This window comes from Pseudochaenichthys georgianus, chromosome 24, assembly GCF_902827115.2.
Source record: "Pseudochaenichthys georgianus chromosome 24, fPseGeo1.2, whole genome shotgun sequence".
Classification (NCBI taxonomy): domain Eukaryota; kingdom Metazoa; phylum Chordata; class Actinopteri; order Perciformes; family Channichthyidae; genus Pseudochaenichthys; species Pseudochaenichthys georgianus.
Genome location: NC_047526.1, coordinates 13072803 through 13094070, shown reverse-complemented (window position 1 = coordinate 13094070; position 21268 = coordinate 13072803). Strand labels below are relative to the sequence as shown.

Here is a 21268-nt window from a genome sequence, read left to right as displayed (position 1 = left end):
GTTTACTGTCACAACATAATTCTTTAGGCAAGGGAGGGGGCGTTTTTTTGTTATATGTGCATATTTTTACTTTTAAATAACTCAGTGAATATATACAAAAATACAATTAATAAGAAGCTCTTAAAGTAACTGCAGAACAAATTCAGAATGATGTTGTTCATTAACGAACTCGGCAATGTATTAACATCTCCCAAGTACATATTATAATGATATTCTCTTTTCCTCTTTTTTATGCTTACTTGCACTGTATTTAAAAAATAATACAAACCAAATAATTATCTGCTAGATAACATAGATTTTGACAGCCTTGAAGTTTGTCATCTTTCTTATCAGCATCCATGTGAGGAAAGTGAAACCATTAATGGTCTGGACCAGAGCCATATAATAGAAGAGTTACGACAACGGAAGTCCAAAAACGGTTATCGTCACGTGGTTCATGTAGACGAGGATCGTTCCCCGGAAGTTCATGGCGGGCAATGTGAATGCATTGATAACAGGAGATAGAACTACGATTTTTGGTAATCATTAGTGAATAAAGGTTTTGATTTGCAATATTTATACAACAAATCGATATGTGTATGTATTTACATCAATATGTTTTAAAAAATAAAATAGAATTTGTTAATATTAAGTGATAATATTAGGATTAGTGTGAACAACTAGTTTACATGTTAGGCTAACAGTGCCTTGGTTAAATAGCCTGTTGCTGTTTATTTATAGCTTTGAATTCTTTCAAACCAATATTATCTTCTTAAACTTGTATGGTAGTCAGGAGCATCACTGAGGGGATCTAAAGTAATGCTTTAAAATTCAGATTAGATTCATTTCTACCATTTTCTTAAATTCATGGTAGTTTCAGTAATCCCATGGTAATTGAGGACACAAGTTATCTAAATGACTAATGTCATCTTTATGGCTTTCAGAAAGGACAGGTGACTATCAAAGGACTAGCAGCAGCAGCATATGATGATAATGATGATGTTAAATGTGTTGCTTTAGGAACATCCATTGCAAATACATGGGATTCAATAAACATTGAATAGCATATCATGCAGTTTGTCGGTGCCTTTTCCTCCGTGTTGTCCTGGTTTGCTGTGCTGCCTCCTAGTCGCCACCATGGTTTGCTGTGCTGCCTGGGGATGCTCCAATCGCTCCGAGAAAGGAGTACGAATGTACGGCTTCCCCACTGACACAGAGCGGAGGAAAAAATGGCTGGCTCAAGTCAGCAGGAGCAATTTCACGACCAACAGCAAAAAAATATGTGATGTAATTATATACAAACACTGCATTTGCACTTTTTCACCAAACGAAAACCACACCATTGGGAAAGCTTAATGTTTTGTTTAATACAAAAAAACAGGGAAAGGCTTGAAAAACACAGAGTTGAGACTCAGGGTGCAGGGTGAGGGTCTCAGTGCAGGTATTCAGGCTCCATTGAATCCCCCTCTGGTTCTTGTGCTGAAAGAGGGAGTAACAGACAGGAGAAAGGGTTATACGACCTATATAGCACACCTATTGCCTTGGGGAGATAAGGTGTGGTCTTTGTTCCCAACTGAAGTTATGGAACTTTATTATTTGTGAGTATGACAAATGGCATCAGTAACAGATGTGATATGAATTTATATAAAGTTGTCTCACATTCTTGGTCATATTTTATATACAGTATGTAATGAGTATAACATGTCCAGTAAGTATAAAGTGTTTCCTAATACTGTGTATTCAACCACTATGGAATATGTATGTGGGCAGACAAAACTGAGTTGTTCTGTGTGTGAAGTAACCTCAAGTCACTCCGCAGGCACATGTTGATACAGACCAGTTTGTCAAGAGAGAAAAAGGGCAAGACTAGGCTGAGAGCAGAGGCTATACCCACCATCTTCGTGCATCGCCCTGTGGTCAAAAAGAGAAGGGCCCCTGCACCACGATTCACCCCGGGACCCGTATCTACAAAGCCCATAGCTCATGATCACAGCTGTAGGAGCCAATTAACTGTGGGTATAAAGGTAGGAACCTATGTGTGTTGGGGAGAGGTTCCGCCAGAAGGCCCATACAGTTTTTGAACACACACACAAGGAGCACACACACGGAGAACACACACACAAACACTGGATTACAAGCAAAGCAAAGGTATTGTGTAAACAGTAATATCGTGTGGTGAATATGGAAAGAAGCAAGTAAATGGAAACCAGTAAAATGGAAATAAATGGACTGTTTCAAACTGGAAACTTTGTTTCTGACCTTTATTCGGCAGAAAACTTGTGTGCGTCAATTACACCCACCAAGTGGATCCTCAGAGGCTTAAAGCGTTGGCTTAGCCTCTACAACAGCGATAGTGTGAAAGGTGACACAGGTATAATAAGTATGAACTCTTAGTAACAAAAGTAATATTTCTTATTTTTAAGTGGTATAATATTTTAAATGTTCGAAAATGTACAGTGCCATGTCTTCTACTTACATTAGTCTCAAAGATTGAGGGAAGAAGGGAAGGGATCAGTGCCCTCCACCTGCCAGCACCCAGCCAGAGGCAGTAGGGCCTGGCTCATTTCGTGGCATCTGCAGGCAGTGGCAAGTCCTTCCGGCATATGCCACAGGTGCCACAACTTGCAGAGGCATCTGCCGCTGCTCAACGGGAGTTGCCACAAGATGCCAGAGTAAGAGAACGTTTACGGTAGCTGCCACTCGCCTTCCGTGGCAAATGCAGCTATTTAAACCCGTATTTATCGTGTAAAATGTCGCTGTTTTGGCATGACTTTATCGAACTGATCTGTACACAGGACTGATGATCTGTACACAGGGTTGGGTTGTAACGGAATACATGTAACGGCGTTACGTAATCAGAATACAAATACCAAGTAGCCTAACTGTATTCAGCTCGCGTTACATTTGAAAAACAACTAATCCGAATACAGTTGCTTTCGTAAACCTGAATTGAATACATTTTGGAATACTTATTGGAATTATTGGGGGAAAAGTTTCCTCACAAAATGTATCCTAATATTCATTACCGGCAGAACTGTGTGCACAGCGCAGCAGCATGTCTGTGAGGCCCCGCCCCCGCACGCAGATGAGAGAGAGATCTCTTTTTAAATATTGAAAGTTAGAAACGGAGATAGTTCGATAAAACATGCAAGATAACGTTTATGTAGCATTTCTTTATTGTCGAAATGATGACATTTCATAACTGGATCAAATCAAAGTGAATGGCCTGCTGCTGCTGAAGGCATGGGGGCAAATATAAGTCCTTTGCCTAATGGAAATATATCAAGGACTTCCTTCATACTAACCTTAGCATCTCACTAGCAGTGGCAACTGCAATCAGTTACAGCTGCCCTAAGTCTGTAGCCAAGTCTAATAACACCAGTGTACAAGTTGCTGTGTCCATACAGATATTTATTTGTTAATTATTTGTCTTTACTAGTCATATACCTGGTTTATCGTAGCAAGCAGTGGAAACTCCCCTCAAGAAGCGACAATTGCCAAGGGCGTTGCAACCATCACTCGCCAATATTTCATCATAAATATAGCACGTTTGTTTATTTTAGCAAACCATGCTTCAAGTAAAATTGAATAGAAATGATGAAAATCTTTTTGAAAAATAGAGATCGCACATCAGTCCTGTGTACAGATCAGTTCGATAAAGTCATGCCTAAACAGCGACATTTTACACGATAAATACGGGTTTAAATAGCTGCATTTTCCACGGAAGGTGAGTGGCAGCTACAGTAAACCTTCTCTTACTCTGGCATCTTGTGGCAACTCCCGTTGCCACAGCTACCACAGAGTAGCGGCCTCTGTGGCATATGCCGGAAGGACTTGCCACTGCCTGCAGATGCCACGAAAACAACAAAAACAAGCAAGGTGTCCCGTCATGTACCTGGAAGTTTGGGTTGGCAAAATGGAGAGAGAGAGGGACTTGAAAAACCTTGGTGGCTCTCTACTCATGTTGTTACAGTTGTCTTGGTTACAGCTCTCAAGTTTAATTTTTTTGCCATTTCCACATCTTTAGAAAATATGAAATAAAAAATTGAAGTGAAATCAACCTCTTCTCTGGAGAACAAACTTTGATTTCTCTGTCTTGTGAGTTTGCAGTCTTGCTCCTCCACCTGTAACATCACTGTCCCTCCACCTGCCATACAGTAGGTTACTAACAAGATTACTTATATAATACAGTGATATAATACATGATTAGTATGCTTACTTATATAAAACAGTAGTATTAAACTTACCTTGTGTTTTCACTCTCACTTAAGTCCCTCTCCCTTTGCCATCAATCCAAAATCAGCTGAGCTGCAACATTATACAGACAGGTAATAATCAACATAATCACAAGGACACAAATATGGCTCTGCTAAAAACACTCACTCTTACACGCACCAAAGTTATATTTATCTAATATTTAACTCCCTCCACCCCCGCATACAATCCCGTTTAGAAGCCCCTCTTCTCTAATTCAACATGTTGGACGAAATGACATTAAGAGAACGGAATTTACAATTAAAAGGCTGTTCAACGTGTGTTGCTAACTTGCTTCGGTATGCTAGCTTAATCTGTTATCTGTAAACGTTCCCTAAATCTAATAATGTAGGGATAATCCACTGACATCCTTTAATACACATGTTAATTTGAATCAGATGTACTGATAATATCCGCAATATAAATCTTTAAACTTCTTCTTACCTTTAAAAGTCCGTCACGAACGGTCTATTGTGCTGCAACTCCACAGCTCTGCTAGCCTTGGTGCTAACTTCCGGGGAACGATTGAGAGGCTCCACGATCCGCCATTGCTGTAAAAAAGTGGTCCATTGGAGTGAACGGAGATGTCGTAACTATCAGTCTATATGGCGCTGGTCTGGACTAAGAAAAGGGTTAAAGGCATCGTACTTTAACTGTACACTGACAAAGAATACAAACAAAAGAAATGGCTCAGATTCACATAAGTTATTTTTAATTTCAGAAGACTGTCATTGCATCAACATGGCAATTTGTAAATCATATTAAATATTTATAATTTACTAACGATTTCAAATGACCTATTCAATTATATTCTGGATATATTTCATTTCTCCATCAACAAGTCAGGCGGAAATTAGCAGACAACCTAGACAATTATCATAAAATTAACAAATTCCATATCAATCCTTTCAATTTATGAATTTTAATTTAGTAAAAGGTATTATATCACAGTGATGTCTGTAAAGTTTTGGGCACAATTATTGTTTCTTAAAAGATGCTGAAAAAATATTAGAACTTTAGAATATATTTGCAGATTTGGACTCTACTTATAATTGTGCTAATTATAAAAGCTTTTTGGCAAGAGGCACCTCACTTAGTCATTTTAAATAGCAATTGCGAACAAGAAGTGCAAATTATACATGGCTTAGAAAGCGTCAAACACTGTCCCTTCATACTTTTTCATTTCTTTCCTGTATAGAGCAAATCGGGGGAACAGTTCCTGCAAGTCATGCCCAAATAGTCTTCTCAACTTAGCAACAACAAAACCCTTAAAAATCCCTATGAAGAAATACTGACCTATAGCAATTGCGCTTCACATTTCACCAACAAATGGCCATGGTTATGACATATGAACAGGAGGGAAGTACACAGTCATCTACACAGAAAAATGCCCTTCAAACACAAACTATACGCAAAAATAACCGCAGACTCACACAAAAGACTATTGCACACACAGCTCGGACAGATGTTCACAGTTAAGTTAAAAGGCAAAAGTCAACGGACTACTAAAGAGCAAGTTTGTGAAGTGATCGGCTCATGGGATATCCTACACTTATGATCAGTAGCCTGGCACATGGAGTGAGTCTCTAGTGGAACATCTGATTCCAAGTAACATTAAAAAAATAACACTGAAAGTATCTTCTCATTCAGTGCTTAGACCCTTAGTTGAACAATTGGTGGCATAAATCGCATCCGTTTCGCATGGATTTGAAAATGCTGAATAAACCCAATCTACTGCTGTTCCTACTATGTTACTATCGGGAAGTAAAGGTGTCAGTATGCTTCAAACAAAGTACATTTGGATCAGTGGTATAGGATACCTAAAAAATGAGAAAATCATCCCTTTTAACCCTGCCTTTGTTAAGGAGGTTATGTTTTAACACTGCCCAAGAGTTTGAATAACGAGGTGGACTGGATACACTCACTATTTTGTACCTTTTATTTACTTGAGGAGTTTGGCACTCTCCGATTGCCTTCTAGTTACTTGGGTTTCCCTTGTGCTAAAGTGCAACAGTAGGAATGCCATTGAGTAAAGATTGTCTCCGAGTCTGGGCAGGTAGACTGCTTGCCCCTCTTTACCGTGGAAAGCTTTTTATCCCTGCTTTCCACTGTGGCCGCTCAGCTATAATCACTTTTACCTTCAGACAAGGTTTTAACATACTGACACCGTAACATTATCCAAGCCACACTTTTGGCCAACAACGTTCTTACTCGCCAGAATCACAGGCTACAATTTCTCTCTAGCTTTGAATCTTTACTTATTAAATAACAATGAAAATGACAAGATGATATAAGGTAACAATTCACAATCAAAGCAAAGCCACTAGAAAGACCATGTAAAGGTTTATTATCTTGATTAAGCCTGCACCAGAAGCACACCCCAGACATTCCCCTTCCACTCAAACGAGGGAGATGTACCTCTAAACAAGATTAGATTATATTCCCTTGATCTCCGACTAATAAAAAGAGCAGCACGTTGGCATTTAGTGGTATAAGGGAGGCGTTAGGCGATGCTTCTGGAGAGAGCGGACTACCTTTGGGGAGCTACACCTCCTCTTCTTTTACACCTGCCATCTTTTCTCTTCCTCCCGCTACAGGTGCAAGTCTTCTTGCAGTAAAGGCTGGGACATCTCCCTGCTTCTGTGTTTTAGAGAGGGCAGCTGTTTGAGGGTCACTTGTCTGATGTAGAAAAACAGAAAGCCCAGCACCATTGCCACACCGAGAAAAGAACCCACGATAGGGGCGTAGGAGTGCTCGTGGACCCCGGGAGAGGGGCTGGGCGTGACTGCCGTTGGCTCTGGGTACAGCAGGTCCTGCACGTTTAAGAGGGATCCGTTGTTTGGTAGAGGGGGGGTGGACAGGATGTGGCACATGAGAGGGTAGAGGTCAACGGATCGCATGGAGGTCTTGATGTAATTCTGGCGAAAGGCCGGTCCGCGGGCGACGAACACAGGCTGCATGCTACGTAGGGTGTTGTCAAAACCGTGATTTCCAACTGGTGATAGAAACACAAGAAATATATTATTGCATAAAGAGGCACCATGCTTTGATGTTCATTATTTGTGCATCTGTAGAGCTCCAGTTTCCACATCCCATGATTTACAGGCAGAGAGATTTATGGAATCTGGCAGTGCTCCTCTCTCAGATGAATTACCACCATCACTGCTTCCCCAGCTGAACGGTTACTGCTGAATCAAGTCACAGCGAGCACAAGCCAAATTGAAAATGAAATCCAAACACACAAGCACACAGACCTTTGATGCAAGCTTAGACTGGCTAACTACTGCTCCCCTAAATGTATCAGGGCAATTACATTCCTGAGCAAAAGACAGGATTCCCTTAGTGTGCTGATTCAGTTTAATGCACCCCCCCCCCCCCCCCCAATACTAAGGCAATGTTTACAGCAAAAACGCTGTCTTGTCAACATTCTCACACTTTACAATAATGCAACACCTAATAGAGAATACATTAATACACCGGATGTTAAACCCATACTTGAATTCATAGTCATTAATTGAAGTTAATGACTGAGAAATTGTATATTCACAGGGCAGAACTGTAATATTATAGTACAGTAAACAGGAAGTGCACATCCAGTCCACATACATCGATAATGATCATTGATAGGCGAGTAGTGGTTAACTTGTGCATGCATTTATGAAAACATTAATGTATCTAAGTGACTTCCCTGTAATGCCATGAGAAGCAGAAGTTGCAACTGCTAGATCGTTTTAGCATGCAGGCCTATCAATCTAAATCTCATAAATTACACGGCTATACAATACAAACAACTTTTAATGTGCAGCTTTTTATCATACTAAACATATTTGGCTAAGTTGTCTCACACCATGTTGTCATTGAGGAGTCAGCAGGTTTTATTTCCAACCACTGACTCCACCGGGTCATTTTACTGATTAACAAGCCTTTAACAGTAGAGGAGGAAAATTAGCTTGTGTAGTCTGCAGCTACAATGAAAGAAAACCTACATACACAGTTTGAAATCTTTTTAAGGGAATATAAATCAGACTTTCTTTGTTAATTACAGCTGGTATAGAGAACCGCAGTGATGCATCCTCAAACCCGGAAGTAAGTTAGCATTTTTAGCACTTCCGGTTCCTTCGTCAAAAAGCAATGCATTTTCTCCATAGGGTTTTGGAAAATAGCTCGAAATAAGGTCTGTGGTTGACACACATTTAAGAGACAAATCACGTTTTGTTCTACGACATTAAATACATCAGCAGTGACCCCACTGGTGATTTTTGAAGAGTTTACGTGTCTGAAAAACGATGGTTGTTACCGAGTGGCTGAATAGGACTACAGAAATTGTCGAGGCCGTTGTACATCATTACACCGAACACGTAAACACTCCCGCTAAATTTGTTTTCCCCCTTGAAAGCAAGTACCTGCCTATCTTTAGTATCTGTAGTATCTTTAGTATCTGTATATCTATATCTGACCATTAGAATCTGTATTTTTGAAATTGTCGTTTTTAATACCGTAGTTTTACAAATTATAGAACCAATTTTACTCGGCAGTTCGTTTAGTTGGCTAACGTTAGCTAAAGCTAGCGCTACTAGTTAGCTACGCGATGGTTTGTTGCTTTGCTCCGGGTTGCAGCCACAGGTCTTCGCATGAAACGTGCTCGTTCTATCGTTTCCCGGCCAATGTTTTCCAAAGGAGAGTCTGGATTCGTGCTATGAGGTAAGCTGACGTTACATTTTTGTCCATGTCACGGTGACATTTAAATGATGGGTAGTGACTGTATCGCCGTTTTAGAGATGGCACTGCTGAAAAGACTGCAACATAAGTAAAGATAATGAATACATCCTATTAAAACCTGTGTGGCTTATATGATAAGTCTAATTAGTACAAGCAGCATAACGTTTCACCATATAACTAAAGATTGTAGTCAGGGAAATCAGTTTGACATATTGAACTAATAACAAATCACCTCTGGCTGGCAGAGAACTCTCTGCTCCATAGCTTCTCTTGGACGTAAAATCACATGTACATTTTACATTTATATTCAATGTAATATTCCATCCCTCACATACTTTTGTATATATAATAACTTATATTTTGTTTTTCTTGTTGTGCTGCTGCAACACAAACATTTCCCAAATTGGGATCAATACAGTAATATCTTAATTAATTAAGAAATATAACTATTATAATTAGTGTAGCAGCTGACACCTATTTTCAATATGGATTAATCTACCTTTATTTCTTTAGTTCAATTTTGATCTATAAAATGTCAAAATAGTGAAAATGTTCACGAGACTTATCAAAGTGCAAGGTTATATCTTTAGATGTTTTTGTTTTAGCCTATGTACTGTATGTCTTAATGCTCATATGTGACGGTGTGACTTCCATGAAACTAATATTTTATATCTTCCCAACAGACGAGCTGACAGGAAGCCTAACACTCTAACAACCACAACATTGCAAAGGCGAGTAAATGTAAATTAAAAACGATTCACAATTTTTTTTATTTCTTCTTCTTTCTTGCAGTGAGGTGAAGCTGACCTTGCACTTGGTGCCAGTAAGGATGCTCCTCACGCAGGCTGAATGTTTCTCCCTCCTTACTGACACAGAAGCCCTTGATTTGCAATGCTTCACTAATTGTCATTTCCCTGGCTCCGTAGGGACACTTTACCTCCAGCACAGCGGAAGACCCTACCAGACCATCTGGAGATGCTCCCAACACTCCTGATTGGGAGAGCCACAAACCTGACTCATGGACCTGCATCTGGGTTGCAGTGGTGATTGCCCTGACACCCTCACATTCATTCATAGTCCCCCACTGTACAGACAAAACACCATCAAGGGCCTGTTGTTGCCCTAGCACCCTGGCAATAAGGGAAGTAGTCACACGCTTTGACCTCAGGACAGCTCCAAAGTTGCTGGCAGTCAACCTTCCTTTCCTGAACAAATGCCAGTTTGGGTTGGTTCGCTGACCAGTGGTAGCCACCTGAATTGCCCTCTGTTGCTCCTCAGACAATGCCATGCTTGCCACAATTGCCTCAGGTCCCTGATGCCCAACAGATTTGAGAATTTCAGGAACAGTAAGTGTTTCCAAGCTGTAGTGTTCCTCTTCTGGCTCAGGGGAGAGAAGCCAAGAAATTCCTGAGAACCTGCCCCCGAGTCTGTCCCTCAGCCAGTCACGATCTTCGGAGGTGGACTCTCTTGTCAGCGGGTTGAATGAGTTATTGGTTGGAGGAAATAGCTCCTCCACTGAATGCGTACGTTTAGCTGCCTTTGGCTTCTTCCACTGACAGGGGGTGTCAGAGCAGCTGAAATTGTGGATGGCAAAGATGGCTAATGCAGCCGCATGACTGCATTTCCATTCTCTACATGGGCATTCACATTTTGTGGAGAGAATTCCCTCTTCTCCTGTAGATACCTGTGGTGGTGGGATTGTTTTATTATTTAAAACATATTTACATTTGTAATGCCTTCCCAATTATCCCTTTAATTGTTTATAGCCTATAATGTATATTGGATATTTCTGTGTTTTCTGGTGTGTAATATTTGTAATAAAGATTTCATGTGACACATAAAATGGATTGTTGATGGGAATTAATGTCACGAATGTGAATAAATTAACTCTAGGTTAACGGTACTCTTGCTATCACTACTCACTGGCACTATAAACCTTCTCCCTCATGCTAGCCCTGACAACACCGGTAAGCACACCTTCATCTACTGTAGGCTGCACTGTTTTACGTGTCCTGACTTGTAGTGGTTCTCTCCTCTCTCTACACTCTTCTTGTCATCTTTGTAAAACGATATCAGACTGGTAATTGACAGCCATGACTTCTAGTTAAATTCAGTATGGCTCAAATGAAAAGCTTTGTTAAAATATGCAAGCGCGCGAAAGTCAAAGTCAGCTTTATTGTCAAAAATTCTACATGTGTTATACATCCAGAAATATCGTTTCCCACAGTGTGACATGTATACATAAAACAAAACGGGCCTAGATAAACGTGGTATACATTAAACAAACAAAAAAAGGGCCTAGATAACCGGGGTATACAGTTTAAAATGTTAATAATATATTTAAAGTGTTCAAAGTGCAGTTTCAGTGCAAGTCAGTTGAAACGATCTTAAGTTGGCGTGACGTTGAAGTCGTGCGACCCTACTGCTGTACTAGTTTGTTTATAGCATAACGTTAGCATTTTGCTTCTTGCGACTAGATTTATGATTCAAAAATTATAAAAGTAGGGTTGACATGTGGAGATTATCTGGCTGAACAAAACGTGATCCCTCTCTAAAATGTGTGTCAACCACAGACCTTATTTTCGAGCTATTTTCCAAAATCCTATGGAGAAATTGCATTGCGTTTTTGACGAAGGAATCGGAAGGAGTTTACATCCGGGTTTTAGGACGCGTCACTGCGGTTCAATGCCCCTGTGAAGCTATTATTAGAGCAGACTGAAGCAGCTTTATGAAACAACTGCAAAAACGCCTCTTCCATGTGTACAGCCTCAAGCTGAGTTGTGTCCCTCCTGACACAGCTTTATATGAGTTTTGAATACATACGCATGAAGGGCCCGGTCCTATTCTGCATCACGGTCCAGCCCTCCTTGGCCGCGATGAGGATCGGCATGATCCTGACGTTGTGTTGATAATGGAAGAGCTCGGGAATGTCTTCCTTCTTGTAAACCACCATGTTAGGGTTGACATCCACCAGCTTGTCGTAAATCTCGTCAAGCTTCCCTGAAACCCAGATGACAACATTATGTTTGTAGTTGGACCTCGAAATTGTAATGCACTACAATGTTTCTGTAAGCTGCGTTATCTTTAGCCAGAACAGGTGACATAGTCTGTCACCTAGCTGTAGCTGAATTGTGTATTGTAAAAACATTTATATTTTTTCTCATCAAACAAAAATTTCATTCCAAAAGTTTTTTACAGTGGTATATGTGACGGATGTTTAAAGGATTACCTTCTTTGGGAAGCAATGCCACCACCGGACTCTTGTCCACCCAGGTGTACAGGTCTCTGCTCACATACTCATCCAATTCTATGATCTTATCAGAGGACAGCTGTGTCATGCCGTGGTCGCTGGTCACGATCAGGTTCACTTTCTCATACAGCCCGGCCTTCTTTAGCTCGTTCATGAGGAAGCCGAGCTTCTCGTCGATTCCGGCGATGACTACATCCATGAGGGGACTCTCGGGTCCGAGTTTGTGCCCGCTCTCATCCGGCTCCTCCCAGTACAGAACTCCAAAATCCACTGCTGCCTCTTTGGGTGCAGAGAACCACTCGATAAGCCGCTCCACTCTGGTTTCAAAGGACACTGAGGCATTGTACAAGAGGTACCGATTGGGGAACATGCCGTGGATCTTGACGTCAGACCCCGGCCACATCGCCGCCCCGCTTCGACCTCCAGCTTTCTGGATGCTGACCCATAGTGGCACCGCTGCTTCCCACCACCGCGACTCATAAACACTGTCCGTCTCCATGGAGAAGGAGCGGTTGAGAACAGGGTCATACATCTCGTTGGCCACAATGCCATGCGTCTCAGCGTACAGCCCTGTCACCAAGCTGTAGTGGTTGGGATAGGTCTTGGTGATGTAAACGTTCTCCACGTGCTCCACCATCACGCCGTTATCAATGATGTTGTGGAAGTTAAGCGTCGGGACTCGGTCGATGTAATCCCATCGGAAGCCGTCAAAGGACACAAGCAGCAACTTGGGCCGCTCCTTGGCACTGTGGCTCCTGCGCCCATGTTGGTTCATGCTATGGAGGGAGACCAGAGGCAGCAGCAGGGCCCACAGGCAGAGGAGAGGACTGCAGCCTCCTCGCAGCAAGCAGCTCAGCATAGTCAGGTTTGTGAAGAGACAACTTACAAACATAGAAAATGGAAGAACTCAGTGCCAGGTCCCTTAGTTACATTTAAGAGAAATCATAAAGCTACATCACTACAAACATCAATGGCCGACCGAAAGCACTTCCTCAATATAATGGCCATATTTGTCCTTAGATGACAAACAATTTAAAATTGGTCTAGGCGCAGACCTAGTTTGTTCAGATGCAATATCATTTTTGTTTACCTCTTTGTCAACATACAAGCGAAACACACAACTTTTGGCAGTGAGAGATTTGGCAATATTGATAATGACCTACATTTTAACAGTTGAGGCTTTTTATCAATAATGTGAACATTATTGGCGATTAGGGTTAAGGCAAATAATCGATTAGTCGATCAACAAACATGCAACAACTACTGTCATGTAACCATTAAAATGGCTGGTTCCAGCGTCTCTCAAATCAGAACATAGAATTACATAGAATTATGAATACCAATGTCATTTTTCATTTCATTTCAAACCTTTATTTAACCAGATTGGTCCCATTGAGATCATAGATCTCTTTTACAAGGGAGACCTGCAGCATATAGGTTCCACATGAAACATAAAACAATAAAGGACATCATACATTATATTTACAGGATACATAGTTATAGACATTTACAAGTGCCCATTGTATCAGCAAGCATTTCATTTAGCCTAGCTTTAGATTAGATTAGATTTAGAATGTGATTGGAACGGTTGGTTGTAATTTAAAGATGTCACTGGCAACCTGTGGGATGTATAGATTGAAATACTAGATGTTTCTCAGAACATTTATAGATTAAGGATTTAAGGAAAATAAAATGTCAGCCCTAGTGTAAGAAAAAATAATTACTTCTTATGCAAGAGCTGAAATGGTGTTTACCAAGAGCTGTGTATGTTGACAAGGAAGTAGGCTAAATGGCCAACATTATTGACCCCTGAATGTTACACCAATTTGTGATTATTGGACATACAATAACTATGACCATTATTATGGAAGTGAAGTGTATCAGTGTCTTCAAACTTTAAAGCTCGATCACGATATTCAATAACAAGCCATATCTCGATATTGCTAATGTTTTTTTGGGAGTTAAACAGCAGCAACATTAAACGAACGGGTAATACTGGTGAAAAGCAGGAAAGCAATGATGTCATATGGCAGGCTGAGAATACAATGACTGTAATGCATCTTTAAGTGCTACTTAAATACATTTAAATGACAGCCATTGTGCTGATAGGCAACCACATTAATGTGAAAATAATAAGCTCCGTGTTGTAGCATTAGAGCCGCAGAGCTAACAGCTCCAACACGCAGTACTGAATGCAGCAATAAAACAACTACACAAAGCAGCAATGATTTGCATGCGCGGATCAGGGCAGATTAACACACACATTCATAACGCCACAGATTGTGATGTCAACAAGCTTACCTTGGTATCTGATCCTGCACTGGCTGGCCTTGCGCTGCACACCGTGATAAACAGCCGGAAGTAAGTCCCGCCTATTAACCTGCCGAGTGTTTTTTGTGTCGCTTTTATTTACAGATATTAGACCAAACTAGATGATGAGAATACAAAAGGCTCTGCGGTGTTTCCTGCAAGTGCATGCTTTGTATCATGCAGAGCTGCATCCCCCAAATTCACTGCGAACGCACCGGTCCTGATGACGTAATGTAGGAGGAAGGTGGGAGGAGGCAAGGGGAGATAGATATGTGGAGGGGGGAATGTTATTATAAATAGACATCTTTTGGTGTCATCCAGGTTATAAGTATTTTGCTCTTACATGTTGCCCCTCCGCCCCCCTCATCCACCCTCATTTTTATTAGAGAGTTGGGGGGCAGGGGATGTTCAGGAGATCAAACGTATGAGATCAACTGAAAGCATCAATGTGTGCTCCTTATTGCATGTGAAGTTGTTAATCATTAATCTGTAATATAAATTAATACATTGTGTACATGTACAAGAGCTTAACACATTATGATGGAAGTATATAATGGCCATCTGCAGGCTCTATTATGTCTCATATGTAATTTCGCATGAATATCCTTTTTTACAGATGGGGTGCTAAATGCAACCATTGTGTGTCTACTTCACTAGCAGATTTGATAACAGAACAAATTTAAATTGTAAAAAATCCCATAAAACACCAAGACCATGAGGAACATTATATAATACATTTGTGATTGGATCTGGTATCAAAGACTTTTGACATTACGAGATGTCTAATTGCAGTTTTCTGTGATTGTATTGTTGCAGGAATTCTTCTGTCATAAAATACCAGTATGAAACATTTAATTAATGTGCTGAAATGTGACAATGTGTTTCGAGGGAGTAAAGGCAGTAGCAATTTGCTCCAAAAAATACTCCTGACTAAAAATAGTTACCAAAGACATTGTTGCTCTAATTCTGTCAGGCGATGATAATGCTGGCACATGGGCTGCAATAATAATGACAAACACTGTCCACAAGGTGCCAGACAAGTCCTGTCTGAAGTATTCAGGTCTGGCTTTCTTCACATTCTGTTAAAAGAAAGATGGCATCTAAATCATGACGCTGCAAGTCTGAGTGAAACACGACAAGGTCCATCATGTCTGTACAGAAAGAGATACTCTGATTAAGCATTATACGTTCTTCATTTTCGAATTAATTACATTATAATGGATGTTCTAACGCAAGCATTTTGATTATAACTATTATGCTTGAATGCTCTAACAGCTTTTAAATGGACCTAGATATCCTCCTGGGACCAATTCTAATTCCTGATGTACTGTACAGAGGACATCCTGGTCTTTCCAGTGATATGTCATTGGTTAAAATTGCATGCTGGGAAGTTCCTCTTTCTTTTCATCCAAAATGGCTGGCATACGAAAAACAAAATTGTATAGAAGCAGGAGAAGAAGTCAAATATTGTTGAATAATTGTCATTTTTACCATGAAAATCATATATATTCTTGTTTATTAACATGTGAGGAACTATATAATTAGTTCTGAAAGCAATTAAACAGCCCTTTTATAAATGTCCATTCTAGTGGACGTCAGGACCATCTTCATGGACTTTATGACTCAATATTGTTGCAGGAGACGGAACTGAAGCAGACATTTTCTGAACCAGATAGTTCAGATTAAGATGTTGAGCTCTCAGATGATGAGAGAGATGAGGCTTTCACACCTGGGATAGAAGAGGGTCAAGAAGAAGGGGGGGAAAGATGCAGGATGCTCCATGAGCGCACAGATAGATACATAGAGACAGATAGGGACGAGCTGGAAAGACATGGCCCCCTGTGGGCCAAGAGTAGCACGTATGTCTTATTGTTGTTTTTATTTTAAGTGGAGCCATGACAAATGAGAATTGCCTCAGGAATGCAAGCTTTGTTTCTATGAGCATGGTCAAATGGAGACCACATCCATAAAACTAGTCAAGATGACCCTACAGCCCGTGCTGATTGGAGTCAATGAGGTAATTTTCCACTACATTGACTACAAAGTCTTTGAAGATCTGGAAAGATTCACCAAAAAACAAGCTAGTTTTGTATTGACCAAATAAACAGCAATGTTCAGATCAATTACTTATTCATGTTTTAAATAAAGGTGAATGTATTATTGTATTAATATCACTCTATAACCATAATACGTTATATAGTCCATCTGTTAATTTTGGCTGTCTTTTCAAACTAATATGGTCCCGATGTCCTCTACAGACATACTGTAACATTTTTAAAATAAAATAAAATAAAAAAAGTCTAAATTGCAAGATATTTTTTTAACCCTAAATAGGTAGGAAATCACAAAAAAAAGGAAATTGGAAGACACTTTTTTCCTCGGGTCCCAGGAGGATATGCAATGTTTTGTCTATTACTGCTTAAAAACTGACTTTAACTTTAAAGCTCTAAAGACATTTTGTTAATCAGAGGTTAAAAGTGGTAAATAGACTAAAACAGAACGACATTAGGTTTTTATCTTTACAAATGAATCTCATCTCCACCATTACATCTTAGTTCTTATTTATTTCTAATTTGTGTTGTTTATTTCTCATTAATTATGGCATTCTATCCCTGATTTTATGTCTCGTGTTCCTTATTATATATATTAGCTTATTAATATTATAATATACATAGGGATATATTAATAATTAAAGTGAAAATCTGAATGAGTCAGTGAGAAAACATAACAAATGCAGTTGCATGGAGTCACTGAATGGCTTGATAAGCATAGGGATGATGTGGCCTCCAGGCACCAAAACTTAACCCATATCTAATGGTCTGAAACAAGGCCATTATTAGCCTATGTCAAAATGATAACAATCTTAATAAAAAATATCTAAAACCCTCACATTCAACCCCTTGGGACCTTTGGATTGGGATCAAATTCTCTATTTTGTCTTTCAACACCAATCAATACTGCCTAAATGCCAGTCACTTAGATTGCTAAACAATAGGGCATTGCTGTAGTTTAATTGAATAATAATACATTTAAATAAAGTTGAATCATTATTTAAAATAAATAAAAAATAAATGTAATGAAATGTTTTATTTACCCACTTACTGACCCAGAAAAAAGATCTGAGATATCACTGAAAATACATTTTCACCAAAAACTGTTTTTGGCATTTGGCCAATAAAAAGTGAAATGTGTAATATTACTTTAACTGCAATATGATAACAAACGAGTATCATTGTTGTAAAAATGTAGGATAGCTGAACTAAATAAAATTGAACAATGCTCCTCTCATGCACACATGTACATATTTATTTTGTATAGCAAAGCAAACAACTTAGCTTTAAGTCAGTACACAATATGATGTCATAACAACCACGGGATGGATTGGAAGAAACAGTCATTTGTGTTTTTCTGACTTTTCGCATAGCACCACCTGCAGGTTTATCGTTTTGAATTTTAAGCGATATTTCTCACTACTGAAATGATTGTCACAAGATGTAGAAAACTAATTTCCACACAGTATGATTTGAAATTACTCAAGTTATCCCATAGTGTTATTATCAGGTAAAAATGTGTGTCTGTTACGTTGGTGTATGACCAAATACCTGCTAAACGAATGCTTTCCTATTGGTCTCTGCTATGTGTATACATATATATAATATATATATAATTAGCAAATGTTAGCAAGCTAAAATGCTAAGCTAAGATGGTAAACATGGTTTATATTATACATGCTAGTCATCAGCCTGTAGCTTTGTTATTGTGAGCCTGTTAGCATGCTGGTCTTAGCCTTTAGCTCAAAGCCTCACTGTGCATAATTAGTAGCCTCACAGAGCTGTTGGCATGGTTGTACACCTGTTCAAGTAAATATGTCTTTGATGTGCACAGTTCCCAAGGCTTTAAAGACAAATCTCAAATGTGATACAATGCTAAATGAAAGCATGTTTGGGAAAAAGGCAAATGATGCCTCTTATTACTGAAAAAAGGGTACATGAAAGAACAGAAAAGTAATTCATAAATAAGTAGTACAAGTCAGTTTTACCAAAGAAAAGTCGTCAATATGAATCAAACCTTAACATTTTGGAGGTTATTTATTTTGAGTTTTGATTCATTTTGTGCCTTTCTTTTATATATGTATGTGTTTTAAATGTTCCTCATTGTGTTTTCCCTTCCATTTAGCTGACAGTGTGCATCTTTGGGGACAGTGGCTCCTGTGTGTTCTGTGTTCACTTCTAACATGAAGGGTTTTGTTTGTTTGGGCAGGAAAGCTTTGTCTATTGTGATATTTGTAGCTGTGGACGTGTGTGTGCGTGTGTCTATAGCTTAACTGGAATGTTGAGGTATCTTTTGTTAATTTCTTTGTTGATTTAGTATGTTTTTGCCTTCTATGTTTAACATGGTGTGCTTAAGGTATCCATTGATTTTAAGTAGAGCTACTAGATTATAACAGTTGTAAAGTTGCCTGAGTTTCCATGCAAATGCCCAAAAAAATATTATTAATTGATTCAATTCAAATATTCTAGTTACAGTGAGCATTGTTTTTAAACTTTTAGATTTAAAATAGAAAATGTTGTTGCAGCAGTTATCTATTAATTGACAAGAAGTATCTTGATCTTCTGATTTTGTAGACTGTAAAATACCATACCGAGGTGGAAAACAATGGCCTGTTTGACATTCAGATAGAGCTGAAACTATTAGTCGAGTAATCGATGGCATTTGAATAAGAATGAATCGGAAACTGTTAAGGTATCTAATTGAATCATCAATTGTCTGCAAAAATGACCAAGCATTCTCTTGTTCCAGCTTTGTAAATCGTTCTTGGTCACATATGATAGTAGCCTACATTGGAACATTAATTGAACAAAATACATCACCATGGGCTCTGAATAATAAGGAAGGCCTTTTTCGGTCATTTTTGACTCATGTTGTGCATCAAAAGGTTTCAAATGTTTTCATCAGGGGGTTAACACAACTCTATTTCCTTTATTAGGGCCATTCTGAATCCTCCCTATTCTTGAAAATATCATTTTACAGTCTCAGAGAGATTTTGTAACCTGTGCTTGAGTTGTGTATGACTACAAGATAAATAAATGTGCATCTGCAACACACTACTATAGGGTTAGCATTATGTTAGGGGTTTTGCCCTAAAGTCACAAGCGACAGACAGTAGTGCTGGGAAAGTCACTTTTCCTACATAGAGGATAGGAAAATAGGGTAATATAAATAAATAGGTAAATAGGGTTTCCTACCCTACCTTTAGGACTCAGGGGCCAATCTTAGCTTGGTCAGCTAAGATGACCATGCAGCTAAAACCAGAGGGCACCTTCCAAATCATACAGTAATACCCCTTTGCACTTGGTCTGACCAAAGTCCAATTCATAGCTTCTGGTTGAAAACCGTCTGGTTGTGAGTATCTGTGAGATTTAATTTAATAATCTTCCATTTCTATGAGAATGAATGTGGACTGTCAATGTGGAGTTCCCAAAAGTGTGTGACTACATGGAAGGTCGCGCAGTGAATAGTGTGAACATTTCTCTGTAAGCAGGTACATAATGTATTTTAAACAGATCTGCATGTGTGCCCAGGTTTTAGACTTTATCTGGACACCAAAGTGGCGCAACGGACTATCGGAATTTGTTCTGTAACATTAGTTAAAAAACATAGTTTGGAAGTGTCCCATTAGAAGTGACACGTATATTTACTGACAATGAAAATTGAGATATTGTAACCTCCCAGCGATTCGGATCCCCTCCAAAATGTAATGGGTTCTTTCTTGGCCCATGTTCCACCCTTCTATCAAGTTTCATGAAAATAAGGTCATTAGTTTATCCATAATCCTGTTGACAAACAGACAAACATAACCTCCTTGGTGGAGTTAGTAACCATCACTTGTTTCTGGGTTGCCTGTTAGAATCTTGGCTTTTATGTCTATACCTATAAGTGTTGTCCACTGAGTCGTAAAGGAAAGTGATTTACAATATTTGTTACAATTCATACAATCCATGTAGGCTTATTAGTGGACTGAACATTAACCATGATGCGTTGATAAGCATTAAAAGCAGTGTCTTGTGTCACTCGCCATCAGATGCCCTGGGATAATGTGTCAAAATTGGTATCAAGATAAAAAACAAAACAGTATTGTAGTATTTACACATGAGAGTTTGGTTTCAAAGACATAACATATTCCGCTTTTTTGAATAGATTTATCATTTTGAAGTGTTGTGAGGGACAAGTGTAATGTGTAGCAAAACACATTGTTAAGACAATAGCTTGGTTTAAGAGCTTTGACTCTTTTATAGTGTTCTTCATTTAAGGTTAATTTTATTCCAAATTTGCTGGATAATGCTGGTCCTAGAAAGACCAACAATGATGAAGCAGAGCTGCGTATGAAATGCACTTGTTGCACAATGTAGACCTGTCTAATTGTCTAATTTGTCAGCAATTGTGAATTTATAGTGACCTTATTCATTATATTGTGTGACTGGAATCACGATCATACAGGTACAGGTGCCTCTGCAGTGATGTGCTTTCGTTGTGCAAAAACGTGGGCTACGATTTTCTGGAGCTCCTGTATGGCCGACATTGTTCCATTGTGCCTATTTTTCTGGCCCTTTGTGTTTTATTAACATCATTCTGTCTCCATCTCTCATCCTACATTACCCAGATCCACCGAGAGTCCACCCCGCTGTCAATGGCCTGTCCTCACTTTCCACAATGAGCGCGCAGCCAATCACAGACACCCTCTGATAAAAGTCGACC

General features: G+C 39.3%; 1 protein-coding gene and 1 long non-coding RNA gene across 2 annotated transcripts; both read right to left on the bottom strand.

The window, feature by feature from the left end:
- Window positions 1–1326: 1326 nt before the first annotated feature.
- Window positions 1327–2636, bottom strand: LOC139433017 (uncharacterized). Its single transcript, XR_011642580.1, has 2 exons — window positions 1874–2636; window positions 1327–1458 (listed from the first exon to the last, which is right to left on the bottom strand). It is a non-coding gene; the product is annotated as an uncharacterized lncRNA (long non-coding RNA).
- Window positions 2637–4923: 2287 nt separating this feature from the next.
- enpp5 (ectonucleotide pyrophosphatase/phosphodiesterase 5) lies at window positions 4924–14732 on the bottom strand. Its single transcript, XM_034075859.1, has 4 exons — window positions 14504–14732; window positions 12182–13083; window positions 11776–11952; window positions 4924–7228 (listed from the first exon to the last, which is right to left on the bottom strand). Exons 2-4 carry the CDS (start codon window positions 13059–13061, stop codon window positions 6825–6827), a joined length of 1461 nt encoding a protein of 486 aa, XP_033931750.1. The 5' UTR covers window positions 13062–13083; window positions 14504–14732; the 3' UTR covers window positions 4924–6824.
- Between the last annotated feature and the right edge of the window lie 6536 nt (window positions 14733–21268).